This window comes from Erythranthe guttata, chromosome 10 (genome assembly GCF_056151865.1).
Source record: "Erythranthe guttata isolate IM_541 chromosome 10, IM_541, whole genome shotgun sequence".
In the NCBI taxonomy this organism is placed as follows: domain Eukaryota; kingdom Viridiplantae; phylum Streptophyta; class Magnoliopsida; order Lamiales; family Phrymaceae; genus Erythranthe; species Erythranthe guttata.
Window position 1 is genome coordinate 18342618 of NC_142542.1, and position 19792 is coordinate 18362409.

Below are 19792 nucleotides of genomic sequence, written 5' to 3' on the forward strand. Positions count from 1 at the left end.
GAACACAATAAATATATAGGTGGAGTGCAATACATATATTGACCTTGCCAAATGGTCAAGTGCAAGAAAAGTTGACTTGCATATAACAAATGCTACTCCATTTTTTTTTTCAAGAAATATCTATAAATAAAATAAAAAACTTAAAAGAATAATATAAAATATGTAAATTATATTATGTGTAAGATTTTAAATTTCAATTTATATATATTTTCTTCCTTGACAATTAGTCCTTCTTTGTACATTTTATCACACTTCGGGTTTGAAAAAGGTATATTTCAAAACTATAGTGGTAATATCTGAATAACATAGAAGTTTAAGGGCTTCCCTATAATTAACACTGAAAACTTTTACTGGGAATGGGGGAGTACGAAAATTAGATTACTGCCAGGACAATAACTCTCCTTCCAGACTGACACACAGTCTCTAAAAAACGGAGCACACCAAGATCCAACCTGGCGTTAGCATTTTCGAACAACAATAATACTTCCGAGTAGAGAGAGAGAGAGAAGAGAGAGAGAGAGAGGAGAGAGAGACAGCTGATTCAGAGTTCTGTTCTCTCAATTACATTTGAAAAAAAATTAAAACACAATCTCTCTCTCTACTGCTCAATAATTCAGCACAGTGCTTGATTTTCTCTCTCGTTCTTTTTTTTTTTTTTTTTTTTTTTTTTTTTTTTTTTTAAATCAAAGATTGAATTTTTATTGTGAAAAATGAGTAGCAGCAAAAGAGAAGAAGAGAGAAACGAGAAAATAGTGAAGGGTCTTTTGAAGCTCCCTCCCAATCGCCGATGCATTAACTGCAACAACTTGGTAATATATTTTTTTTTTTTAATTATTAATTTCTTAATCTCATTTCAATTTATTTTTTTTGTGCTTCAGTTTAATTGAATGAATAGTTTATAGTTGTGTAATATATTCTTTTATTCTTAGTAATTATTTTGCAATTTGTTTGTTGAATCTAAACATTTTTTCTATGAATCTATTCATGAGGGAAATTACAGAAAAGCTTGAATTTTTATGTTTTGGATTCATATTTTTTTTTATGTAATTTTGGATGTAATTATTTTTTTTTTGAATATTTATATATTAAATTATATGGGTGCAGGGTCCTCAATATGTGTGCACAAATTTTTGGACATTCATTTGTATTACATGCAGTGGAATACAGTAAGTTGTTCATCTTCTTCTTTCGTGTTTCGATAAGCCTACTTTTCGAAGTAATCGATTAAATTGTTATTTATGGTTGACGAATCTCTCTTTCAAATGTTATGGTTGATGATCATATATATAGCTTTTCGAAATATCGATTAAGTTGTTATTTATGGTGGTCAAAGCTTTCGTTTCATTTGTATGATTAATGATCGTATAGGGCACCTTTCGTCTAATCGTTGCGCTACTTAGTCACATAATTGTTAATTCGATGGACGAAAGAAATTCAACTGGTAAGTACTAATACCCGTAGTCGTTTAGAATATATTTTGTCGAGAGACTTTGGAAGATTATATTGGAAAAACTCTACGAATTTTCTGTACTCGAGATACATGAAATTTGATTTATGTGAATGTGAGTAATTCGTCGAAAAACTTGTGATTATGGATCAGTGTGCTGCTTTATGTTTGATAAGCTAAGTCATACTTACCTCCATTTTGTTCAGTGGCGAAACTGTAATTTCTACTCTGTTTTTGTTGCAGTCGTGAGTTCACACATCGTGTCAAATCAGTTTCCATGGCGAAGTTCACCTCTCAAGAAGTGGGATCCCTTCAAAAAGGCGGCAATCAGGTAAAAATACGATCTTTGTTCTAAAATAAAATAAAATAATAATAATAATAATAAAAATAACAATCTTGTTGCAGAGAGCAAGGGAGCTATATTTGAAGGCCTGGGACCCACAGAGGAACAAACTTCCGGATAATAGGTCGGCAAAATTACGTTTCTTGATTAGATGAAAGAAGCGGTTTTTTAAAGATTGAATTTTTATTTTTTTTAACTCTTGCATCTCTGTCTTGCAGCAATGTTGATAAAGTTCGTGAGTTTATAAAGAACGTGTACGTGGATAAAAAGTATTCCGTCGAGAATTCATCCGACAAGCCTCCGAAAGATCCACAGGTTGTGCTTTTGTGACGAAGATAATTTAAATAAGGTTACGTTGCGCATGTGAAATATAAGTCTAAAATTATCGGTTACGGAATTTTCGACAGAGCTTGAGAACCAATGAAGACGAGATGAGGCGAGCGAGTTCGTATCATTCTTTCTCTCAAAGCCCGCCGTACGATTTTCAATACGAAGAAAGGCGAAACGGGAAACACGCACCTGCATTAACAAGAAAGCCTGGTTCTGATCGAGGCGTTTACGAGGGGAAGCTTGCTGGTTTCTTGGGTCCCACTTTGTTTGGTGACGGTGGAAACGACGACAGGTGTCGTAACGAGGGATCTTGTCCCAGGTTGTCGGATTACTCCGTTTCTGGTGGAAGCCCGTTTAGTGAAGCTTCTAGAGATATCTCGAATGGAGTTCCGAATAATTCGCAGGTTATTTTTTCTGTTATGTCATCTGCGTATTTGGTTTGAAGTGTTTTAGAAAGCACGACAAATGAAAACCCTAGAAAATTTTACAATTTATTTTCGGTTTCGTTTCCGACAAATGCCATTCTCTACGAAATAAAAACCGAAAATTGAATATACTTCTTGTCTAATATTTTCTGATGTATACTATATTCTCGTGTACAGACAGCTGCATCAGTTTCCGGAACCTTTGATAGTGGCTTGGACCTCTTCAGTACATCTTTTGCATCGCAAAATGTCGTTTCTACCCCTCCAACCGATACTTATTCTCAATCGCCACAAAATCCGCCGCTAGACTTGTTTGCCCCCGTGTCACAGCTTCAATCCGCCGCACGTTCCACCGAAAAGACTTCCGATTCGATAGTGCCGAACAATGGTGGATGGGCAACGTTCGATACAGCTCCGAACGTGGATCCTACGGTTAATGACAATTCTGCCCCTGCCACCATGCAGTCTTCTGATGGAAATGTTTTTCGAAATTTCAACCCATTTTCGATTGATCGAAATTCCTCCCATCAAGATTCTGCGTCAACAAATATTTTTGGGCACGAAGTCTCTCGGAATTTTGAACCAACTGTAAGTAACAATCGTGTAAGCACTGTTTCTATTTGTATTAGCACAAGGTGATTAAAAAGATCGACTCTTTGGAATTTATTATTTTTGCAATAAAATATTCTGCAGCTGTGGAATGCGTTTGACGGTTCCGATGAAGGACAGCCAATCGAAAATGTAGTAAAAGATTACGAGAAAGAAGTAGCCGCGCACTGTGCTTCTGATGCTGATAAATTTCCTGGATTAAGTGTATACGAGGTTACTGCAACATCCCTTTAAAATCGAGTTTATGCATTTAGTACCCCTGTGTTATATTGAATTGCTGAAAACCCCCTCGTATTATAGATATTAGCAAAAAGACCCCCTAAATGGTTGGTTTTTACTTTTTAGTGAGTAGTTTGCTAAAAAAATTGCATCATAAGGGGGTTTTCGCTAATATTTATAACACGGGGAATTTTTTAATAATTGTTTTTGTTCGATTAATAATTTAATATGTTCAGTATTTGATGATTAGTTTCTTTCGAAATTGCAGGACAAGATACATTCGTTTGCAAATGATCATAGGCCGATAAATCCATTCGACCTGCCCTATGATTCCGACATGGAATCTAGCTATACGGTATGTCTGTATAAGTAACGAAATACTATTATTTTTATTTTAATATTTACATTTGGTCCCGATTTCAGCTTATTCGAAATTACGTTGAAGCCACTACTTCGATATATTTCAAGAAACATATTTAAGTACATTGGTCCTTATTTTAATTATCAGTTGTGGAATATGAGCTCTTTGGAAGCTGCGTTGCCGAATAGCCAGGTGGCGGCGTCTTCCTATAATCAATCATGGTTCCAAATGCCGATTAACCAAATACCGTAAGTATCCTCTTACTTGTATATTCTTGATGTATTTTCAAACTCAAATCTTGATCTGAAATCATCGATCGTTACCTAAAAATTATGCTCGTTTTTTTTTTTTTTTACTTGTGAATATGCTGTAACAACTCGAAATCGCCATCCTTGCAGGAATATTCATGCTCAAGGAAGCACGGTTGCTTATGTTGGTGGAAATCCGTTTGCATAGCTTTCGATTTCATTTGTTAATATTTATTCGAGTGTGTGTAATAATAGCGGTTTAAAGGCTAAATCATTCATTCTAGAACATTTCCTTTTTAACTTAACACTCTGTTTATATTTTATTTCGAGAATGCTATATATCGATTTCGGGCACCGTTTTTTTTTTTTTTTTTTTTTTTTTATAAAAACTACTTGATCCGACCAAAATATTTGTCATTTTGAGCTAGCAAAAATGTATTCAAGAAAATTAATAAATATGCATGAATTAATTGTTTCACCATTACAAAAAATCTTATTAATATATTATTAAAAATCTAAAATGATATTTAGTTTGAAATTTTTTTTCTCTAAAGTGACAAATAAGGTGTGCATTTCCCAATATTATCATATGGAGTTTATTACAATTACTACCCCTATATTATATCAAATTGTTAAACAACCACCCCATGTTATTCATGGGGTTGTGTCTGTGCCATGAAAATTTGAACCAAAGGGGGGCTTTTAGCAATAAAATAACATGAGGCAGTTTTTCAGCAATTTGATATAGTATAGGGGTACTAATTGCAATAAACCCTTATCATATGATTCTTCTACAGTTGAACAAAAATCCCAATTTGTCACCTGCTTCAACCAAACTTCCCCAAACCCCAAATCACAATTCAACACAAATTAGATCTCCCCCACCGGCCAACCACCACTCCGATTCCGCCGCCGCCGCCGCCGCCCCAACCCCAGAAATGGAGGGCGGAAGCATCCTGGAAACGATCGGCCACGAAATCATCGGCGTGATGTCGCCGGTCTCAATCTGCATGCTCCTCGTCGTCCTCCTCGTCTACTCCGTGTACAACCCCTCCTCCGCCGCCGCCTCCGCCACCACCATCCGCACCGCCGCCAATTTAGTCTACCTCGAGTCGCCGAGCGACTCCACCGCGCAGAAGCTCGAGGGCGCGGTCCTGAACGCCGTCGTTTTCGTGGTCTTCCTAACCCTAGTCACCTTCCTCCTCCTCCTCCTCTACTACTACCGCTTCAACAATTTCCTCCTCTACTACACCCGCTTCTCCGTTTTCACCATCTTCTCCACCATGGGCAGCTCCATACTGATCTCCATCGTACAGAGGTTCAACATTCCAATCGACGCCGTCACTTTCTACATCCTGCTGTTCAATTTCACCGTCTTGGGCACGATTTCCGTTTTCTCAAACGGAATCCCGATCATCGTGAAGCAGAGCAACATGGTGGTTTTGGGAATTATCGTGGCTGCCTGGTTCACGCGATTGCCTGAATGGACTACTTGGGTTGTTTTGGTGGCACTGGCATTGTACGATTTAGCGGCGGTCTTGGCTCCGGGCGGTCCGTTGAAGCTGCTAGTTGAATTGGCTTCGACTAGAGATGAAGAGCTGCCTGCATTGATTTACGAGTCGAGACCGAATATAGGGAGGAATTCCGCAGCTAGGGATTCAAGTTTAGGGCTTTTCGTTGCAGCAGGACTCGGTATGTCTACTGATAATAACAATAATAACAATAGTAATAGCGGTTCGGTAGAGTTACAAGACATGTTGAGGAATGGTGATAGCAACAACGGAAACGAGGCTCGAGGAGGGGGAGATTCAGTCATTTCAGTAGAGGAAGATGGAGGGGAGACTTCACCTTTGATGCAAAGGCGATTAAACGACACCACTGATTATAATAATAATTCGGATAATAATGGAAGGGTTTTGCGAGGGGATCAGACGGAAGAGGTGGAGATGGAAGAAGTGAATTCGAGGGGGATAAAGCTTGGAATGGGGGATTTTATATTCTACAGTGTACTCGTGGGAAGGGCGGCAATGTACGATCTGATGACCGTTTATGCTTGTTATCTTGCGATTATATCGGGACTTGGTTGTACTCTGATATTGTTGGCTGTTTGCCGTCATGCATTGCCAGCGCTTCCTATTTCGATTACTCTTGGGGTCGTATTTTACTTCTTGACGAGATTGTTGATGGAGCCGTTTGTGGTGGGGTGTTCTACTAATTTAATGATGTTCTAGTACAGTGCATTTGATTTAGTGAAAAATGGATTTTGTGGATTTGGGAATGTAGATAAACTTGTATGCACCGCAACGAGTGCTGTTTGAAAATGGGGTTTTAAACTGCTCCCAAGACAGCTTATGATCCATTTCAGCTTATGATCCATTTCGTACAGGAATGAGTCGAATGACGAGTGAATTCTTTGCATCGCAGGTCTGATTTTGTTGTTTACAGCTTACATATAATGATCTGCGTGTAATTTATTGCTAGAGAGGTGAAACGGAACTCTGTTTTCTTGATTCCAGTTTCACTTTTTGTAGCTTTTATGTTCTTATACACTACTTGGTGAGAATTCGAAGTGCTGACTTCCATTAACAGTAGTTTACGGTTTTGGCTTTAGTAAGAATCGTAAGTGAAAACGAAGTCTATTTATCTTCCTTTTGTGAGGGTGTTGCATGTTGAATTATCTATACATAACCATGGTGCCTGTTGTTGGTTTGATGTATTGGTTCGCCGTTTTTTGATGTGATTGTGGAAGTAGAATTGTGTACTTTGTAGCTTTTCGACTCACTGCGTCGTTTTTTCACTCATTTGTGATCCGAGACAGACTTGGGTTTGATATTATTAGATTATATTCCATATTTGGCAAATAGGAGAAAGCCTTGAAAACAATGATCCAACGATCTGCTAACAATTGAAACTATATGCAAACGACGAAAAGCTTTTAACTCAAATAAACCTTTACTATCATGCACATCAGTGAAAGTTGAATTCTTGCCGGAAACTGATCATTCTCAAAACAAACAGCATTTGAGTTATTCTCTTACATTTGAATTCATAACCAGACATGTTCGAGAATCGAGATATTTTTTTATGGCAATATACACAATCAACGAGACCTAATAAGAAACTTTTCAGTTACATATTGTCTTCTACTGCACTTCATTTCATTCAGTTCTTGTTTCCTCTGATTTATCTTCATGAAGTTTGCTTGCTTCGCCTTCGTTTTCAGTTTCTTTGGGCGCTGAGGTTTTCGAAACTAATTGCCCCACCTTAACATACTTCTCCATGAACTTATATTCCCAATCTTGAAGAACCTCCAATTCAGATTCACTCAGACCTTCGACATTCCCAGTGAGGTCTGTAGGTTCAAACGACATGAGAGCCAGTGCTCTGCTTGCATCTCTACCAGCAAACAGTGCGTAGGGCCCACCGGGTCCGTAAAACATTCTGCCATAACATTGATTAAGAAATGAGATAGTACCAACAAAATATAGTAAACCAAAGCTTAGAATTTGAATTGAACTTGCAAATCAAAGAAAGATGCATATATACCAAGTCGTGTCAGATTAACGTGCAAATGTGAAAGTAACAACTGAAAAAACTAGCAACAAAAAGAGCAAATTCCAGTAAAACAGCAGTCAAGACCAAGAATATAGCCTCCTATATGATAAGTTGAATTCGGTAAATGATACATGAAGCACAAAATTATCTGCAATAAGCTCCCAAATGATAAGTTCTATCAGCTTCTGTTCTGATAACAGACAACAGAGTTAGCAGACAAATCCCATTAGTTTTAAGTGTTAGGTTACCAAGCGAATTTGGTTTTACCTCCATCGAGCGGATATAAGAAACTTTTGGAAAATATCACTAACAAGAAGAATGCCAAAGATTACTTTACTGGACCAAACTCATTCACAAGAAGATGTTCCTCTAAAATGTAAATATTAAATATTTATCCAGCTTTTTTTTAAGCTCTCATTAACTGTACCGTAACTCCCACACAAGGACTGTACTTTAGTAACTAGTATAAATCAAACACGTGGTAGCCTAAATCTAGGTTAGACTCACACTAAGTAAATGCAGCATGTCGACCCGACCAATATCTTGGTAACTCAATAATGGTAAATTTAAGAAGATTGGTTGTATGAAATTGAGGATAATCTTGTCAACTTTTTAGCTCAAATTTCCTTTCGAATCGAAATCTTTACCATACGAATTAGTTGCTGTTTTGCCATGCTGATAACCTATCTCGAATCAATTTGTTAACATACTACTCTTCAAAAATTCTATGCAACACTCGGTTGAATGATTAATTGTGGTATCTCTTGCACTTCACAGAAGAAAAAGATAATAAATTCTTTTGATCATTTTAGCAACTGTTACATGAGTGTAAATACTAAATTGAAAGCCACTGAATTAGGTTTTTTTTTTTTTTTTGATGATTCCCCTCACTTAATAGGAAATCAGCACACATAATTAGCACTAAATTACCTCGGCAATTCGATAATTTCCAAACTACCAACCAACAAACAATACCAAAAAAAAAAATGGAGTACACTTACTGAAGTCGATCGGTAAATTTACCTGGAACGAGAGACGTCGTAGATCTGTCCTTTGATAGCCATGAGCAAGGGTTTGTTCGGGTCGGAGCCGTCGTAAGCTCTCAGCTCCTCCTCCGTGACGGGGTCGCCCATCTGAACCGGCTCGCGGAGGGCGAATTCGTTGGCTCTTTTGACGGCGGCGTAATCGTCGGCGGCGACAAACATGCCGCTGACCACCTTGTAAGTGACGTACATCAACGCCAGTATGGTGAAAAACGCCGTCGGAGATAACCCCGTGTAGTGGTTGATCGATTCCGCTACTGTCTCCCAAATCGCCATTGATTTGATCTTCTCTCTCTTCTCTCTCTCTCCTCTCTCCTCTCTCTCTCTTCCGGCCCAGCGGGAAGAAGATTGTTGTTTGGTTTGTGGAGTCGGTGGGCGGCCGATTTGAAGTAAAGGGTAGATTGGTCAAATTCTCAGTGGTTGGTTGGTGAAGTGTGAAATTCTGCTATTCCCCTTCCTTTGTGGACTTTGAATTGGGAAACAAATTTAAAATTTACATTCCTCAAGTTTGATCTGATTTCACATTTGATCTTTTATATCCACAAAAAACATATTTGGTACTTCATATTGCAATAATTCAAAACTTTCGATCATTTTCATTAATTTATCGTTAGTTCGTTAGTTAAGACAATAATGATCACACATTTGATCCCGTTAGAGCAAGCATAAAATTGACTGAAAAGACTAAAAATGTTAAATTTCTTAAACATGATGGATCAAATGTGTTTTTTATAAACATGGGGAGAAAATGCGAAATCGATGCAAACTTGAAGGTTGAAAACTGTGTTTATTCCAAAAAAAAAAAATATACGTTTTCGCTGCTTAAAAATAATATTTTATGTTGTTTCAATTTCTTATATAACCAATTAGAAACCACCGGACGATGGAGTGATCAAAATTAATGTGGATGCAAGCTTTCCGCGAGGTGAGACGTATTATGCTACTTCACTTGTCGCTCGCAATTCTAGGGGCGAGTGCTTGTTTCGGATGGTTCACAAGTTCGCCGGTCGGCCAATGGTGGTAGATGGAGAAGCCCATGCTATTCTCAGGGCATTAATCACAGCACAAGAAAAGGAGTGGCCGAACATTATTGTGGAAGGGGACAATTTACAGGTGATAACAGCGCATTCGGTTCTTCCGTTTGGAGCATTCATTGAACAAAGTCTGGCTTTATGTAGAGTCTTTGTATCTTGTACGTTTGATTTTATTAGACGATCTGGTAATAAATTGGCACATATGCTAGTGTCGATCTATGGTCATTCTTGTAGCGAGGGAGCAACCCTTCCTTCGGACTTGGCGGATATCACCCAATAATATTGATCGATTCTTCTAAAAAAAAAAATTAGAAATGTGAGACATGGATTAGGCCTCCTTCAATTAACAATGTTGAATTAATTTTTATTAGATATGTAAGACATGAATTAGGCCTCTTTCAATTACCTACATTGATTTACTTTTAATTTTGATTTAATAAAATTGTAATAATTACTTGTTGATTAATTAATTTTTTTAATCAATTATATGTGTGCACTGGGTAAACCTACATTCTCGTATAATAGCTTGTAAACCACACGAGAGACATAAACTATACTAGACCAATCATGTGTGACAAGCTTAACCTAGCGACAATATAAAATTGGGTTGCTTATATTCGACCTTTTATTAAATTTGTTAAATTCCGATATTATATGTGATTTATGCAATTGAAGTAAAATCAAATGGAATTTAGGAAACATTTCACATGATGATTTCTTTCATGTAAATTGAATTTTTTAATATACAAAAATGGTGGAAATCAAAATCAATAAGTTAACTCTTCCAAATAAGATGGATGACTTTTCTTAATATGGATTTTGAAGTTCATAAATATCAATTAAAATGGAGCTAAAATGAAAGAATTGTTTGTAATTAATCTCCACCGTCGATTTTATCAAACATCAATTCATTTTTTCACCTCATCTCCACCGTCGATTTTATCCTTGCAATCGATCTGCAACCGTTCGATCTCATCAAGACCCTCCAAATCCGAACCTATCTCGTTCTTGTCCGAAAAATCAGCTTCATCAGACACTTGAGAGCAAACTTCCGACACCAAGAAATCCGAGTCGGTCACTTCAGAAACCACACTCATTCGATCCGACGGCGATCCATCGCCGGATTTTTTGGATTTTTTGCCATCGGTTTTTTGTTTCTCCTCTTTCTTCATTCGCTCCGCATAAGATTCGTAGTCGTAATTCTCCTCATTCTTCCCGCCAAAAGTCGACTCGAGCTTCTCCATATCGAATAAAGCTTCCATTACCTTCATACTCGGAGGATGATCCGAGTACACAAACTTCACTTTCTTGTATGTCTTGGTCTCGAGAAACGGCTTCACCATCTACAAATATTGATTAAAAATCGAATAAATATCTTACGATCATTCAAAAGACACAAATATAATTAATACTTGAAAAAAAAAAAAAAAAAAAAAAAACTCACCAACCAAAACGACTCAAAAACTTTGGGGGGGTTATAGAAAACTGCGATACCGAGCCTCTCGGGGTAATGATCTTGTAACACACGAGCCGTTTCGCGAGTTACTTTGACCGAAATCGAAGCCATATTCCATTTTTGAAAATCGATTAGCCAAACCATTTGCTCTTGATCTTCATCTAGGTTCGATATAGCGCTCTCCATGCAATATACTAAGCACTTTATTTGCTCCTCTACAGAATTTGAATTCTTGCATATATATATAAAAAAAATAGAATTAGTCCATATTTTTCAAAACAAGAACATAATTAATGATTTTTCTTTCTTTCTTTATATATATATATATATATATATATATATATATATATATATATATATATATATATATATATATATACCTGTAATCCAGGTCTCATAACAAGCACAGTCCTTCCATTTTTGTCCGAATAGTTTGCTCTGTAAATTTTCCCCCTCGCAGCTTCTTGAGCAATATCATCCTAAATCCAAATAGGAAAAATAAAAAAATCAATTTTTTTTAATTACTTTTTGGCATAATATTTTATAAATATGTGTTTTTACCCCCAAAAAAATTCTTCTCTATTCTCTTGTGTAAATTTAGATATTTTGTTCTATTTGTTATGACAATATAAAATAATACAACTTAAATTTATAGTTTTTAATTAAAAATTTTATATATATATATATATATATATATATACTAGTTTTAGCAATTTTTTTGTAAATAACTCTAAAAAAAATTAACCTACCCCCTACAATATCGACCGGATGCGCCCCTGTATATCATAAAAATAATTAATTACCCATTTGATCTTGTCTGGCCTGTATTGGATACGCCACTTGAGCGTCTCTTTCAACATTTTCGTTGCTTTTTTCGCGTTCCAATTACTCGCTCTAAGGTATCTTAGTATCGACGCGTCACAACATTGGGACGGAAATTTATTCGCGACGGGGCCGAGCAATTTTCGGACCTCGTCGATCTGAATTCAAAAGATTATCGTTAACAAAATAATATTACATGTTGTAAATTTCCATATATATATATATACAAGTTAATTACCTTGGCTTGCTCGACATCGTTGGCTTGTGGTTTTTCCGGCGACATTTTTTATTTTTCGTTCGTCGTCTAAAGAATATAGTCTGCTAAATCATCGGAAGAACCGGGAGGTTTTTTATTTTTATTTTTATTTATTTATGAATTTATAGAGAGATGAGAGAGATGAGAGAGATGAAATGAAAAAATGAAGAAGAAAGGAAAAGTGATGGGAATGGTAGTTTTGCCTGTTTCCTAAAAGCAGTTAGGCTGGACCGGCGGTTTGTCCGACAGTTGGCTAAATATATTTACATAAATTGCAATTTCCTCCCCTACAATATCAGGAAGTTACGCATCTGCCTATACATTCTCTCATTATTATATTTCTCTTTTCATTCTCTCATCAAACATCAAATTCAATCTTTAATTCTATTTTCTAAAGAATCCAATTATTTTTTATAAACTTAAATAATACCTAAAAGAATATCTCATAGTATGCATAATGATTTTTTTATTCCTTCACAATCTCACTTGGAAATGACTTAAAACTCTACGATATATGCACGGAAACTTCTATCCACACGCGTTGTCACGTTTCAGATCGAAACTTCATGACACTTGTGGCAAACATTTTGGGGTCATTTCTGTAAATATTTAAAAGTTTCAGGGACTTTTTGGTAATAATAAAAAAATAGAAATACGTTTCCACCAAAAAAATTCCAAAACTCATTTTAAATAAAAACTCAAAATTGTACACACTTAAAAAAAATCTTACATTATGTCTCTTTTTCACTTCTCATGATGTTCTAATATTTTTTGTAGATGTTAATTCCGTACTGAAGTAAATTTATATGCGCCAAATATAATTTGTGTAATGATAATTCAGATTGAAACTTGTAAATTATATATAATTTGTAGATGCAAATATATAATTGACGATAAGTACATATAAGTTAAATATATAAAATTATTTTAGAAACTATGAATGTACCCTTATATTTTTAATATTTACACGTTTTTCTACATCCGTATCCATTTGTTTTGGAAAACGGAGTTTTTTCCCGCGTCCGTTTCCGCATTCCTATGTCCATGCTAATAATAGCTTAAAAGCAATTTCTCCTTTCAAGATTTCTCTTTTATTGCACTACAATAGTTGAGCTAGAATCGTGACCTTCCACTTTGTATATAAAATCAAGAAATGGTGAATACAAAATACTAAAACATACAATCTTATAATATTAAACTACCCACTATGTGAATAGTTGCTGCTTAGCATTAATTATCATTATATATTTATAGTATGCATTCAAAGATGGTCTTGTAAATATTACATCTGACGAAATATATCGAGTATTTTTTTCATTTGACGGTCGTACATCATTAATATAAATATGTGTAAAATTTATATCGATCTATATACGTGTATGGTACGATAAAAGCCGATGAATACATAAAAAAAAAAAACAATTATTTTGGACTGGATCTTGTCTCCTTTGCAATCAAGTTCAGTGCACATAATACAATTAAATAAAATCTAGACCCATGATTCAGATGTGGAAATTTAATTCAAGAATTAGAGTTTATAAGGACATAATTTGATGAAATAATTTCAAGTAATTTTATATAAGTAAAATTTTGAATCCCACGACATATCAAATAGTCTATAACTAGTAACTCACAAAATTGACATATAATATAAAATAATATTTTATCTAAATAACTATTTTCTTTGTTATGATCATCAATCCCTAGACACAACTACTACTTTTTTTAATATTTTTTTTTAATACAGAACCCACAAGATGATTCGAACTATTGACGCAACTGTTGCTCCAATTGTTAGGCCATTTCTTGAAGAACAAATGGTTCAACTAATTTTGCAAATTATTACAATAAGAACAAAATAACTAGAAAGAGAAAAAGTAATTATATTTTATGATCTCAAAATGCAAGAATTAATTATTAAATCAGAATTCGTATTTTCAGAAAATCAATTATTTTTCTTTCAGAAATGGTAAATTAATTCCATTAAATTCTTAAAAAAAATCAAAAATAGAAATTCTTATAAAAAATAATTAATAACCCTGTCATGTGCTCCCCAACCATTTCAAAGAAAAATAAAGTTAGATTTAAAGCCCTTAATCCAAGAAAGTAATGATAACCATCATTCCTAATACACAATTAAAAATTTAAAAGAATTCTCCCAATGTGTGATTATCATCTACACACACCCTCACAGCATTGTGCTGCGCCCTCAAACAACAGCTTTCAGATCAGCAATTCTTTAGTCAAAAAATTGATCAAAATCCCATCTTTTTTAATCCAAAATTGCTGTATGCATCAGATCATTAGCATCGTAAATCCAATTTCAATAACTAAATTGAAAAAAGTGGGCAGAAAGAGAGATAAAGATCGCAACTTTCCCTTTTTTCTGCAGTAACTCTTTTATTTTTTTTTCTCCGTGTACAAATTTGATTCCTTGAGTACAGATAGACAAAAAATAATGGATCATTAGCTGTAGCTCTCAGACAAGAAAAGAAGAGAGAGTTGGTGTAATAACAAAAGAAATCAAAATTTTACTTTCTTTCTTTTCTTGCTGGATTGATCCATGTTTCAAGCTGGTATGTACTTAGCTCAATTTTTGTTTGTTTTTGGTCAAATTAATTTTTTTTGTTTAATTTTATTTGGGTTTTTCAGGTACTGTCTGATTCTCAAAAATCTCAATTCTTGAAATTCATTAAAGGTGAGTTCTTGACTAATTTTATTACATGCTCTTTTTTATTTGGGGTGTTGTCTGAATTTATTTATTGATGTAGCAGATTTAGGAGTGAGAAACAGAGAAATGGGTAATAGTGATTTGTTGGAGATTGGAATTAAATTGAGAAAAGGAGTGATCTTTACAATCAAAGGGGTTTTTAGATCAGTTTGCAATCATCCATTCCTTGTGGGTATGCTCTGTTTCTTGATATTATTACACCGATCATTCCCTTTCGTCTTTTCGTTGTTGTTGTCCACATCCCCTATCCTAGTATGCACCGCTGTGTTACTCGGTGTGCTTTTAAGTTACGGGCAGCCGAACATACCCGAAATCGAGATCGAAGAGAAGAAGACATTTGAGTCTGTTTCGATAAAGACTGGTGTGTCTTTAGATACTGCTGGTGCTGTTGTCGAAAAAAACGAGAGCTATTTTGTGGAGAGATTCAGTGGTGTGGCAGATCAGTCAGCTGAGCATCCTGATTTTTCAGCTCCGTTGATCGAGGAGAGATCGAGGGAAATTGAATCGAATGAGGGTGAGATTTGGGAAGAAAACAGAGGTTTGGAGGGTTTGAGGTATAAGCAGAAGATGGATGATGAGTTTCTTGATCGATCGGATGATGAGAAATCGGAAGCGGATTCTTTCGATTCCGAGATGGTGAATGTTGATTCCCTTGATTCTCCTCCTCGTTCTCCTTGGACACGAGTTGAAGAGAGAGAATATGCAGAGAGAGAAAAAGAAGAGAGGGAATACGCAGCGAGAGAAAAAGAAGAGAGAGAAAAAGAAGAGGAAGATGGAGAAGATGAAGAAGTGGAAGAAGAAGAAGAAGAAGATGATGATTCGGATTCTGGTTCGAGTAGTAGAGCCGAAAGTTCGTCACCCGATGCATCAATGGCTGATATAATGCCGATGCTCGACGAACTCCATCCACTGTTAGATGAAGAGCCACCTCAGCCAGTTCATATCTCCCGTGGCGGCTCCGTGTCGGCCTCGGAAACGTCTCTAAAGTCCTCCTCCACCACCACCCACGAATCGGACAACGAGACCGAAACTCACGAGGACTTGGAAGTTGCAGATGATGAAAACGAAGATGAAAACGAAGATAAAGAAGAGCAGACAAAATCCGCCATTACGTGGACCGAGGAGGACCAAAAGAATCTAATGGATTTAGGAAGTTCCGAAATCGAAAGGAACCAACGTTTGGAGAATCTAATTTTAAGGAGAAGATTGAGGAAAAACACGGCCTCCCTTCTTGCAGAGAGGAACTTGATCGACTTCGAAAGCTCCGATCTTCCTTTCAACATCGCCCCTATCTCCACAAGAAGACAAAACCCGTTCGAGAATATTCCTCAAGATTCATACTACGATGTAGGTTTGCCACCTATCCCCGGCTCGGCTCCTTCTATTTTATTACAGAGGCGAAACCCTTTCGATATTCCTTACGACTCGAGCGAAGAGAAGCCGAATCTTGTAGGGGAAGGATTTCAGGAGGAGTTTGTGTCTCAATCGAGGGAAGCGGCCTTTTTCCGAAGGCACGAGAGTTTTAACGTACGGCCTTCTTCGATTTTCGCGCCGAGCAGAAACTTGAGGCCTTACTTTGTGCCTGTTTCGGAAGATGAATCTTCGAGCTATTCTTTGTTTCAGCGGCAATCGAGTGAACTCAGTGAGTCGAAGGTGAGTTCTGTTCCGGAAACCGAGTCGGTTAGTTCGGTGGCGGATTTGGAAGAGAGGAAGCTCTCGGAAGAAGATAGTGTTATCCTGGAAGTGGACCCGATCCCGTGGACGAAAGAAGAAATCGAGGCGGGCCCGCCACTAGATCAAGAAAATGAAGAAGAAGAAGAAATTGTTGAAGAAGAAGAAGAAGTTGTTGAAGAAGAAGAAGAAGAAGTTGTTGAAGAAGAAGAAGTAAATCAAGAACCGGAAACTATCTCTTCCAAAATCGAGTGTGTTTCTGAGCATGTTGGGCATGGAAGTCAATCTTCTGATGACGAAGAAGAAGATTCGAAAAGTAGTAATTATTCGAGGTCTTCTTCGCTTTCGGAAGTGAGCGAAAGGGTTTTCATTGATCCAGAAATTTCTGCAGAAAATAACGATTTTCCAGTCGAGAATACGTTGCTGGTTGATGAAGTACAACCGAGGGAACCTGTTTACGATTCGAGCCCTCGAAGAGGAGTGAGTAGAAACATCTCGTCATCTTCGATTTCTTCTGATGTGATTCCAGTACATGCTGTAATGTACAATGATGGTGTGGACACTGAAAATGCGGGCCCGGATAAAAATATCGTGGCCTCGTTAGAATCTTTGGAAGAGCGTGTAGTTAAGCCGATTGCTGAGCATCTTAGTGAAGTGCAGGTAAAATTATAACCCATTTTTCGGAAAGTTATTTCTTGTAGTAATTGAGATGATTGATGGATAATTCGTTGCACAACTAAAATTGAAAAATCTTTGCTTTAATACTTTATTTTTGGTTATTGTGAATATAAACTTTGCCGTAAGTTGAGTTCCGTTTTGATGCCGGTGATAACTTTGTGCAACTTGGAATCTAATAAAGATTGTAATTTAGTTAAGAAACTCTTATGCCGAATATTTGAGCCTGTCTTAAAACCTTGTTTCTTGAATCATGATATCCCTCTTTTGTCTCGATGCAGGAATCAAGTAACAAAGCCGAGTCACCGAAATCGAACATTCCTGACTCGGTCAACGAGCTCGATAGTGACACCTCATTAAAAGTTAACTCTCGATCCATCGAAACCAATGCTAGTACCGAGATAACAACTAGTTCTCATGTTGTTGATGTTCAGACAACAGTTGAAGAGGCGGTTGAGTTTGAAGAAATCGACGAAGAAGAACTCTTGTCTGAATTAGATAATGTCGGTGACTTTAGTATTATTAGAGCTGTTGAGGCAAACTCAGTTAACTCGAGGGAGAATAAGGAAGAAGAAACAGATTATATTTCAGAGCCACAAATATCTGAAACAAGAGCGGAACTTATTGATGTGTCGAGAAAGGAGTTGAACGAGAGGGAACTCAAGCGAGAATATTCCCCCGATCGAGATTATTCTTCTGAAGACAAGACACTATCCGAGGAAGAAAACAAAGTCCAGCTTATTATACCTCGCACTTATGTACCTGAACCGGAAGTGGGGTCCACAGAGGACGTTGATTCTGTTTCGGAGAAAGCTGAGTTGGTGACATCAGCGGAAGCTGCAGTGGCCGTGGGTGATGATGTCATCCATCGAGGTCAAGTCGTAGAATGCGAAGTCCGTCTTATTACTCCCACTGTTGTAAATCACAGTTATGAAGAAGATAACATTTCCGAGGTACCTGAACTGAAAGTGGGGTCCGCAGAAGCCGTTGATTCTGTTTCCGAGAAAAATGAAGCAATGACATCAGCAGAAGCTGCATCCGTGGTGGGTGATGGTGTCATTTATCGAGGTCAAGTTGAAGAAAACGAAGCCCAGCTTATTACTCCCGCTGTTGTAAATCACAGTTATGAAGAAGATAAAATTTCCGAGGTATCTGAACTGAAAGTGGGGTCCACGGAAGCCGTTGATTCTGTTTCCGACAAAAATGAAGCGATGTCATCAGCGGAAGCTGCAGCCTTGGTGGGTGATGATGTCATCTATCGAGGTCAAGTTGAAGAAAACGAAGCCCAACTTATTACTCCTACTGTTGTAAATCACAGTTACGAAAAAGATAAAATTTCCGAGGTACCTGAACTGAAAGTGGGATCCACAGAGGACATTGATGCTGTCTCCGAGAAAGCTGAGTTGGTGACATCAGCAGAAACTGTAGTTGTGGTGGGTGATGATGTCATCCATCGAGGTCAAGTTGGTGACACCAGCGACAAGACTGTTCTTTTGGAGCCGCCCCGAGCCGAGCTCGTAGTTCGGGAAACCGTAATTGAGGAATCTGATAATGGACTGGCGCCGAATACAAAATCGAGTGTAGTGGGCCCCACTCATGAGAAATCGATTCTTGAATTCAGACAAGCCGAAGAAGTTGCTACGATGGATTATAAGCAACCAAACGAAAGCAGTACAGGCGAAGTTCATCACACGACACATGTGGTTGTGGGACCCATTCCTTCGGAGGATACTAATTTTCCTCCAAAGCAAGTATTAGACGCAGAAGCACCGGAAAAACTGGAGCCAATTTCAGAAGATGCTTCGGTACAAGTGAAAACAGATGAAAAAGGGACAGACAAAGAAATCGAAGCACCTAATCAAGCTTCATCCGATAAAGGAAAAAAAGGTAAAGCTTCTAAAAGCTCGAGCTCGAGTTCAAGCTCTAGCTCCGAATCGAGTTCGAGCGATTCCGATAAGGAATGAGAATGCAAGGCTTGGACAATTTTGCGTTCTCCTCGATAGCAAGAGGGGTTTTATCTGTTTATTTTTTATTTTTTTCGTAATTTATCCAGAAATGTGGTTCGTTTGTTGAAGAACGAGTTATTGAGTCGATTTTTTGAGGTTTGTTGATGAGGTTTCGGAGTTTTTTTAGTATTTATTGTGAGAGCAGTTTTGAGCTACCTTGTGTTGTATTGAGGTTTTCCTGTAAAATTTTGTGCAGACATCTTTTAAGATTGTTGATTAGTTCCTTTCATCAGAGGGGAAACAGTTTGTTCTGTTGTCAGTTTTATACATTTTATGATGTTCTTTATTTTTATTTTTTTTTAATATACATGACAATTGGTGTGATTAGGTTTTCTTTTTTCCAAATTCTTGTGTTGTATTATGATGATTTCCGGCGAATTACGGCAACCCCCTAAGGTAAGCCAAAACTACGAAAAACTCCCACCCCCTAAGGTAAGCCAAAACTACGAAAAACTCCCTGGGCGTGGCCGTAATATGGCCTATGATTTCATGGTGCTAAATTGAAAATTCACTTGTAATAAACCTTGTTCTTCTGATAATGTCACAACTACTTGCTATATC

General features: G+C 37.0%; 5 protein-coding genes across 6 annotated transcripts; 3 read left to right on the forward strand and 2 right to left on the reverse strand.

Annotated features, from left to right (window-relative positions):
* Positions 1 to 333: 333 nt before the first annotated feature.
* On the forward strand, positions 334 to 4337 carry LOC105959942 (putative ADP-ribosylation factor GTPase-activating protein AGD14). Its single transcript, XM_012984104.2, has 11 exons — positions 334 to 809; positions 1105 to 1166; positions 1691 to 1778; positions 1853 to 1914; positions 2009 to 2105; positions 2198 to 2524; positions 2723 to 3133; positions 3239 to 3367; positions 3642 to 3728; positions 3882 to 3982; positions 4133 to 4337. Exons 1-11 carry the CDS (start codon positions 711 to 713, stop codon positions 4188 to 4190), a joined length of 1521 nt encoding a protein of 506 aa, XP_012839558.2. The 5' UTR covers positions 334 to 710; the 3' UTR covers positions 4191 to 4337.
* A 428-nt stretch (positions 4338 to 4765) lies between these two features.
* Positions 4766 to 6763, forward strand: LOC105959943 (Presenilin-1). The gene has a single exon (XM_012984105.2). It carries the CDS (start codon positions 4921 to 4923, stop codon positions 6211 to 6213), a length of 1293 nt encoding a protein of 430 aa, XP_012839559.2. The 5' UTR covers positions 4766 to 4920; the 3' UTR covers positions 6214 to 6763.
* Positions 6764 to 6915: 152 nt separating this feature from the next.
* Positions 6916 to 9016, reverse strand: LOC148767741 (membrane steroid-binding protein 2-like). The gene is made up of 2 exons (XM_088824215.1): positions 8561 to 9016; positions 6916 to 7423 (listed from the first exon to the last, which is right to left on the reverse strand). The coding sequence occupies exons 1-2, from the start codon at positions 8854 to 8856 to the stop codon at positions 7141 to 7143; spliced, it is 579 nt and encodes a 192-aa protein (XP_088680341.1). The 5' UTR covers positions 8857 to 9016; the 3' UTR covers positions 6916 to 7140.
* A 1288-nt stretch (positions 9017 to 10304) lies between these two features.
* On the reverse strand, positions 10305 to 12359 carry LOC105959905 (uncharacterized). The gene is made up of 5 exons (XM_088824214.1): positions 12131 to 12359; positions 11874 to 12050; positions 11451 to 11549; positions 11059 to 11301; positions 10305 to 10957 (listed from the first exon to the last, which is right to left on the reverse strand). Exons 1-5 carry the CDS (start codon positions 12173 to 12175, stop codon positions 10523 to 10525), a joined length of 999 nt encoding a protein of 332 aa, XP_088680340.1. The 5' UTR covers positions 12176 to 12359; the 3' UTR covers positions 10305 to 10522.
* Positions 12360 to 14256: 1897 nt separating this feature from the next.
* LOC105959944 (uncharacterized) lies at positions 14257 to 19477 on the forward strand. 2 transcript variants are annotated; one of them, XM_012984107.2, is made up of 4 exons: positions 14257 to 14724; positions 14801 to 14846; positions 14923 to 17210; positions 17507 to 19477. In XM_012984107.2, exons 3-4 carry the CDS (start codon positions 14946 to 14948, stop codon positions 19187 to 19189), a joined length of 3948 nt encoding a protein of 1315 aa, XP_012839561.2. In that variant the 5' UTR covers positions 14257 to 14724; positions 14801 to 14846; positions 14923 to 14945; the 3' UTR covers positions 19190 to 19477. The 2 variants fall into 2 exon arrangements, with proteins under 2 accessions (XP_012839561.2, XP_088680339.1); XM_088824213.1 differs by having other exon boundaries at positions 14263 to 14724; positions 14920 to 17210.
* Positions 19478 to 19792: the final 315 nt, after the last annotated feature.

Bases quoted from the DNA above. Each gene is read 5' to 3' on its own strand.
- LOC105959942 (XM_012984104.2), top strand. From the start codon at position 711: ATGAGTAGCAGCAAAAGAGAAGAAGAGAGAAACGAGAAAATAGTGAAG. The intron at 810-1,104 runs GTAATATATTTT...ATATGGGTGCAG, and splicing joins GCATTAACTGCAACAACTTG to GGTCCTCAATATGTGTGCAC. The intron at 3,368-3,641 runs GTTACTGCAACA...TCGAAATTGCAG, and splicing joins CTGGATTAAGTGTATACGAG to GACAAGATACATTCGTTTGC.
- LOC105959943 (XM_012984105.2), top strand. From the start codon at position 4,921: ATGGAGGGCGGAAGCATCCTGGAAACGATCGGCCACGAAATCATCGGC.
- LOC148767741 (XM_088824215.1), bottom strand. From the start codon at position 8,856: ATGGCGATTTGGGAGACAGTAGCGGAATCGATCAACCACTACACGGGG. The intron at 7,424-8,560 runs GTAAATTTACCG...ATGTTATGGCAG, and splicing joins TACGACGTCTCTCGTTCCAG to AATGTTTTACGGACCCGGTG.
- LOC105959905 (XM_088824214.1), bottom strand. From the start codon at position 12,175: ATGTCGCCGGAAAAACCACAAGCCAACGATGTCGAGCAAGCCAAG. The intron at 11,302-11,450 runs GTATATATATAT...TATATATGCAAG, and splicing joins TTATGAGACCTGGATTACAG to AATTCAAATTCTGTAGAGGA. The intron at 10,958-11,058 runs GTGAGTTTTTTT...CAATATTTGTAG, and splicing joins TTTTTGAGTCGTTTTGGTTG to ATGGTGAAGCCGTTTCTCGA.
- LOC105959944 (XM_012984107.2), top strand. From the start codon at position 14,946: ATGGGTAATAGTGATTTGTTGGAGATTGGAATTAAATTGAGAAAAGGA. The intron at 17,211-17,506 runs GTAAAATTATAA...GTCTCGATGCAG, and splicing joins AGCATCTTAGTGAAGTGCAG to GAATCAAGTAACAAAGCCGA.